A 7,330-nucleotide genomic window follows, 5' to 3' on the forward strand; every position below is an offset into this window, starting at 1 on the left:
GTGGTGATGATCTATGATTGTTGCATAGATTGCTAATAATAATAATAATAAAAAAAAAAACCATGGGCGTTAGCATGAATTGTTGCAGCATTTTAACGCCAGCTGTTTGATGTGAGATGATAAAGGGACAAGCAAATTAAGTCATGCTCAAGTTACCTTTTTATGTTCTTTAGAACAATATCGATTTAAAAGAAGTTTGAATAAGAGTATTGATTACTGCAACAAGTCAGGTCTAGCAAGTGGACGGAGTGGGAACCTACTAATTAAATGCCCCCATTTAAGACACATACAACCTGAATAGGTGCATATCCAACTCAGAAATCTTTAGATTCACTAGTTATGGTTAGGCATGGCAGTGGACCCGAGGAAATGGAGCCCCACTCCGCCTCGTCCCGTTTGAACTGGGGATGAAAGACATGGAGGTGGGGATGAAGTTTAAAATCAAAACCAGTGCAGGGAGATAGACTTACGCTTTCTCCTGCTCCGTCCCCGATCTCCGTTAGTAAAATAACTAAAATTAATGCCTTTAGGAATGGCAGTGGACTACCAGGGGGATAGAGGGCAGAATTTTGAGACGAAGATCCACTTGCATCCTCAATTAATTGAGTGAAATATTTTCCAATGCTTAAGTTAAATATATTTATTCTGGATCTGGTCCCAAAATAGACTTATATGGTATCTAAAACTGAAAGCATGGTTAAGATCTATTTCGGATTTGGGTTTGAACTCTGACCCATTTTGGTTATTAGTAAGTTTTCATATTTAAAGGTGGATGCATGTAGGTTCGTCTTATAAGAAGGGCAATCATGTCCTTTTGGTGAACAAGGGTAAGATAACATTTTTTTTTTGTTTTTAAATGAGGGTAAGATCAGAATTTTAGAACACTTTAAAACAGGTTTTTTTATTGTGAGGGAGGTTAACTCAAGTTCTCAATACTTTACGAGGAATTTGGAAAAACAAAAAAAAAAAAGAGTAACGTCTGACGTAGGATTTCTGATAAAAATTGGGCTCGTATCAGAAAATACCCGATAAGATAGCACAGCTTTGGGGTCCCCTCGATTGATGATCGTTTCAAGGAAGCATCAAGGCTGGAACCTTCCCAAAACAAGGTCTCTCTTTTTGAGTCCGCTCAACAGAGGGTGGTGTATTTCCCTTGTCGTTCGTCGCTGCCTGCGATACCTTCCCTCTCTCCATCGTGCCATCTTCGTCTTTCCCCATCAGAAGGCCAGATATAGATTCGCCACGGTGCTCTCTCTCTCTCTCTCTCTCTGTGGATTGATGAAAATTGGGGCTTAGGTAGGGCTTAGTCCCTTTTTCTTTTTTAATGTTCTCCTTTTTTGTGTCTTTGGTTTCTTTGATCAGATTTTTTGAATCTGCAATAATCTAGGGCTGCTGTCAATTTCGCGTATGAACGATTTCTGATTACATTAAAAAGGGCATTGATTTTTATACATATGATTTGTGAGATATTGTGGTGCGGTTTTCTTCAAATTTCTCTCGTTCAATCATATCATGGAAGTATTTTAAAGATTCATGCCTTTTAATGAGGATATTGTTATCTGTGCATGAATCCATTTGAATAAATTTTTGTCGCCTTGTTTTGATTTTTATTTTTTCTTTGCTTGGCCACACCTTTTTCCTGATGATGTTCTACCATATTAGTCCCGACCAACATGAAAAAGGAAATCCTAGAGGAAATATTTATGCCATAATTGTGGCCTTGAATTCTAATTGTTTTGTGTTTCTGTTTCTGGACTAGAACCAATTTGCTGGAAAGAAAGAACCGTTTTTCATCCATCAATTCCACTACACGGAGATGCAATTTTAAGGTTGCCAGCGTTTCAACAATGCTGTATTACATAATGAAATGCACATCGTATAAAATTATAAATTGTATTGTTATTTTTCAAAAAATTGAGTGTGAATCAAGCTAATTGGGGTCAGGACTTATTATAAGTATGTTCCAACGAACCTTTTGGTGGTTTGGCTTCTTGTATCTTTTAATGAACACAAAATGGTGGACTTCTGAATTTTTGAACTGAACTTAAGAAGTCTTTAAAAGTTGATTGAAATGACTCAAATAATCTCTGGTAGATACCTTTCAAACAAGCTGTGATTTGCCAGAAATATACCTAGGTATTCAAGTAAGACTTTTTAAACAGCATTTTATATAGTGCCTAAGTTTGTAAACTTCCCTTCGGCAATTCATAGCAAATCACACAGAAACCATTTGGTTAGTGTTGGAGAGAAGGTATTGTCTTCCACATAGACCGTTGCTTAGAGTATTAGAATAACCGCTAGCATTGCAGTCTTTGTTACATGGATATGGCTGTGGATACGGGGATGCAGCCATTTTTTATGAAGCTTTCAATATGACTAGTATATATAAGGGGACACGACATGCTGGCCAAAATTGAGTGTGCATGTGACATAGATTGCAGTTTGCTTGAGCATCACATTTTCATCATTGCACCTGTAAGCAGTTTAGTTTTCTAATCCATGCTTTAGAATGCACTTTGGTTGCCTCAAGCACAATAATGTTATTATCGGTCAGTTTTTGTACTTAGCATCCAACAGTTCTTCTGGCGTAATACACTATACTGCCAGCCTGCCACCACCTAATGGAGCATTTGTACTTAGCATCCAAAAATTCTTCTGGTAGCATTCCACCAACGTGTCGCAAGCTCAATAGCCAACCCAGTTCCTAAATTTTTCAGCTTTGGAGGAAGCAACAGTTTCAGCAGCAACTGCTGCTTCTTCTGTCATCGTGGAAGCACTGTGTTTGAGCATTAGGGGTTTAAGCCTCACCTTTGTTCTTCCTCTCATCTTTCAGCCACCTTCCCATTGTGCTTCCTTTTTAATGTGCTTGGACTCTGTTGCATAATCTGCAGAACTACAATTGAACCAACTCATTGCCTGAGCAACAGTCATTGTTTAAATTGAAATTACCAAACCGAGTCAGCCCAATCTTAAAGGCTTCAAGTCCCAATTTGTGCAAAATAAATACTTATAAATTATTCCAATTTAATTACAAGACTGCCTCGCCCAGTAGACTTGATTCCCATTAGATCTTCTTTGTTTGCAGCCTTTTTTTTTCTCTTTTTATCTCTGTAAGTGGTTGATGTGCATGATGATTTTCTTAACTTCTAGACTGAAAAAACTTGCACCTTTCAAAAAATGAGTATCTTACCATTTTGAGATTTTGTATCTTTGAAGGAAATCGAGGGATCTGGGTATGGTTAGATGCATCAAAGATGAAACTCAAAGGGTTTTAGTCAAAGATGAGGAGATTAAGGAGAGATGGAAAGATTATTTTGATAAGCTTTTTAATGGAAGTCATGCTCAGAATCTTGGAGACTTCTCCATTCCTTCTCATGAGATGAATCGTGACTTCATGCGCAAGATTCAAAAGAAAGAAATTGCAGAGGCTTTAAAGAAAATGAAATCAAGAAAGTCAGTTGGACCAGATGGTATACCTATCGAGGCTTGGAAATGCTTGGGTGAGAATGGTTTACAATGGTTGACAAATCTTTTTAACAAGATTTGGCGGACAAATAAGATGCCTAAGGAGTGGAGGAAGAGTACTTTGGTGCCTCTATATAAGAATAAGGGTGACATACAAGATTGCACAAACTATCGTGGTATAAAACTCATGAGTCATACTATGAAACTTTGGGAGAGTGTGATTGAGCATAGGTTGAGAAAGGTTGTCATGATATCGGAGAATCAATTTGGTTTTATGCCTGGAAGATCAACTATGAAAACTATACATCTTCTTAGACAAATTATTGAGAGATATAGAGAGAGGAACAAAGATTTGCATGTGGTTTTTATTGATTTAGAGAAGGCATACGATAGAGTACCTAGGGATGTTCTCTGGTGGACAATGATGAAGAAAGGTGTTTCTCTCAAGTACATTAGTATAACTAAAGATATGTACGAATGAGTGGTAACCAATGTCTGCACTTGTGGAGGGGTGACAAACAATTTTTCTATAACAGTTGGGTTACATCAAGGATCTACATTAAGCCCTTTCCTATTTGCGATAGTGATGGATGAGCTTACGAGATCAATTCAAGAAAATGTACCGCGGTGTATGTTGTTTGCTGATGATATTGTTTTGATTGATGAGTCTAGAGCTGGGGTTAATGCTAAGTTAGAATTATGGAGACAGACATTGGAAGCTAGAGGTTTTAAGTTGAGTAAGAGTAAGACTGAATATATGGAATGTCGGTTTAGTAAGCAACGAAGTAGTGATGGGAGTGTAGTGAAGCTTGGTGAGCAAGATATACCGGTGAATGGTTATTTCAAATATTTGGGATCCATCATTCAAAAGTATGGAGAAATTGATGGAGATGTAAATCATAGGATAAAGGTTGGGTGGATGAAATGGAAAAGTGCTACTGGAGTGCTGTGCGATCGTAGAATGCCATTGCGGTTGAAGGGAAAGTTTTATAGGACGACTATTAGACCCGCTTTACTATATGGTACGGAATGTTGGGCTGCCAAGAGACATCATATTCAAAAAATGAGTGTAGCTGAGATGCGGATGCTTAGATGGATGTGTGGAAATACAATAAAAGATAAGATTCGGAACGAAGAGATACGTAAGAAGGTAGGTGTTGCACCCATTGAAAATAAGATGCGAGAGAATCGTTTACGGTGGTTTGGACATATTCGGCGAAGGCCTAATGATGCTCCAGTTAGAAGGTTGGAGAAATGGGAAAATATATTAGTTAAAAGAGGTCGGGGTAGGCCTAGGAAGACTTGGATGGAGATGATAGGAAAGGATATGAATGCTTTGAACCTCACCAAGGACATGGCGTTGGATAGAAATGATTGGAGGAAAAGGATTCATGTGGAAGACCCAAAATGAATTTCTTTTTTGGTTCATATCGCTGACCCCAATTGTTTTGGGATGAAGGCGTAGTTGTTGTTGTTGTTGTTTTGGATAAGCTTATGAAATCGATTCAAGAAAATATGCCGTGGTGTATGTTGTTTGCTGATGATATTGTTTTGATTGATGAGTCTAGAGCTGGGGTTAATACTAAGTTAGAATTATGGAGACAGACATTGGAAGCAAGAGGCTTTACGTTGAGTAAGAGTAAGACAGAATATATGGAATGTCAGTTTAGTAAGCAACGTAGTCGTGATGAGAGTGTAGTGAAGCTTTGGCGAGCAAGAAATATCGGTGGATGACTGTTTCAAATATTTGGGATCTATCATTCGAAATGATGGAGATGTAAACCATAGGATAAAGGTTGGGTGGATGAAATGGAGAAGTGCAACTGGAGTGTTGTGCAATCGTAGAATGCCATTACGGTTGAAGAGAAAGTTTTATAGGACGACAATTAGGCCCGCTTTATTATATGGTACGGAATGCTGGGCTGCCAAGAGACATCATATTCAAAAAATGAGTGTAGCTGAGATGCGTATGCTTCGATGGATGTGTGGAAATACAATAAAAGATAAGATTCGAAACGAGGAGATACGTAAGAAGGTAGGTGTGGCATCCATTGAAAATAAGATGAGAGAAAATCGTTTACGGTGGTTTAGACATATTCGGCGAAGGCCTAATGATGCTCCAGTTAGAAGGATGGACAAATGGAAAAATATATTAGTCAAAAGAGGTCGAGGTAGGCCTAAGAAGACTTGGATGGAGATGATAGGAAAGGATATGAAGGCTTTGAACCTCACCGAGGACATGGCATTGGATAGAAATGATTGGAGGAGAAGGATTCATGTGGAGGACCTAGAATGATTTTCTTTTTTGGTTCATATCGCCGACCCCAATTGTTTTGGGATGAAGGCGTAGTTGTTGTTGTTGTATCTTTGAAGGAAAAATACTTCATAAGCATCAGCAAATTATGTCTTTAGTCTGTGTTGTTTATTGAGTGTATTTGCTGGATGCTAAACCTTTCTAAGTGACATATGACTCTTGTCATTCATATCACATCTAGCCTTAGCTAAATAACAAACTGTGCCTTCACCTTTTCTCCTTTTGTTTTGATATTTGTCTTATTTATTGCAGATGCATACCTCATGCATCCTGCATTATGCATACTTTTGCTTCACTGTTCTATTGGTTTCTTATTTAGATTTTCTTTTTTTTTTTGCATGTAGCCCATTAGTTTTCATATCCAAGGAATGAGCATATTTTGAGCTCCAAATCATATTTAAATCAACAACCATGCAAGATCCACGTCTGTTTCCAGCTGAGGAAGCTCGTGGTTTGAAAGTACACAAGAAGAAAACGTTGTTCCAGTTAAAACCCACTGCTCAGCTCCAAGGCCAAGTTCAGCCACATGCAGAGATGCCATTACCAGTATCAAGGTCAACAAAGGTTGCAAAGAGCTTGAAGAATGAGGATCCTGCAAAGTTGCCTCAAGCAAATGCACTTAATTTTGACTCTTTGCAAGATTCGTCCCAATATGAATCAGATTACCGTGCATTGAGAAGGAAGTATTTATTGTTGGAAGAAGAGAGCTTCTCACTTGGGAAAGAGCTTAGTGAGATTGAGGCTGAGAATAAAGCTTTGGAGGATGAGAAATTTGCACTCCTTGATCAACTCGTTGTCTTGGAAGGTCTTATGGATCCTTCAGAACTTCAGTCACAGGTCTGATTAATAAATTTCGATATGTACTTGGTTTGTTCCGCAACTTTATCTTATGCAGTGAAAGAACTTCTGCAAATCTTCACTGGTATCATAGGCTTGTAATGAGGTTACTTTGAAGGAGCTGTTGCGCAAATCATTTTATTTTTCTTATATTTTTAGACATCCTTTTGTAATTTCTCTTGAACTGTCATGTCATTCTTAGGAAGATCCCTGTGTTCCCTACAAATTTGAATCTACTTTCAGAGCACACCTGTTGTACAGCGTTTTGTTTTACCCTATGATGAAGGTATTCTCCTGCATTCTCATGCAAATTTTGTCACATACATCTCTAGATAAATGCTAGGGTGACTTCTCAGCCGAAAAAAATGCTAGGGTGACTTCTCTTGATTCTCAATATTTCAACATGGTCATGAACAGCCTGGGATGGTTGTGGTTGTGGTTGTGATATTTTGATTCCACCATGCTTCCATCCTTTGCTATGAATGGTGCTTTTTCTTGATGTATGAAGTTCCAATTCTACTATGAGTTGTATTTCTAGGATCATACTACCATTATAAGTATAGAAGGATGTGTAAAGAGCGGTTTAGATTCTGACAAAACCTGTAGGAAAATGTAAAGTAAATTTTTTGCTGCATGTATGTCAATGATGAGATAACATACCTCTGGCAACAGGTATCCGATTCCAGTTGATTCTCATGAGGATCTGTCAATGTA

At 38.1% G+C, this 7,330-nt stretch overlaps 1 protein-coding gene across 2 annotated transcripts; it reads left to right on the plus strand.

Moving 5' to 3' along the window:
- Window positions 1-1,053: 1,053 nt before the first annotated feature.
- LOC149828066 (uncharacterized) lies at window positions 1,054-6,871 on the plus strand. Of its 2 annotated transcripts, none has more exons than XM_090019865.1 (2): window positions 1,054-1,296; window positions 6,124-6,871. In XM_090019865.1, exon 2 carries the CDS (start codon window positions 6,191-6,193, stop codon window positions 6,620-6,622), a length of 432 nt encoding a protein of 143 aa, XP_089875991.1. In that variant the 5' UTR covers window positions 1,054-1,296; window positions 6,124-6,190; the 3' UTR covers window positions 6,623-6,871. The 2 variants fall into 2 exon arrangements, with proteins under 2 accessions (XP_089875991.1, XP_089875990.1); XM_090019864.1 differs by having other exon boundaries at window positions 1,054-1,245.
- Window positions 6,872-7,330: the final 459 nt, after the last annotated feature.

Source organism: Nuphar pumila, chromosome 10, assembly GCF_984573655.1.
Source record: "Nuphar pumila chromosome 10, dmNupPumi1.hap1.1, whole genome shotgun sequence".
Lineage (NCBI taxonomy): Eukaryota > Viridiplantae > Streptophyta > Magnoliopsida > Nymphaeales > Nymphaeaceae > Nuphar > Nuphar pumila.

Coding starts and splice junctions, on each gene's coding strand:
- LOC149828066 (XM_090019865.1), top strand. CDS start 6,191: ATGCAAGATCCACGTCTGTTTCCAGCTGAGGAAGCTCGTGGTTTGAAA.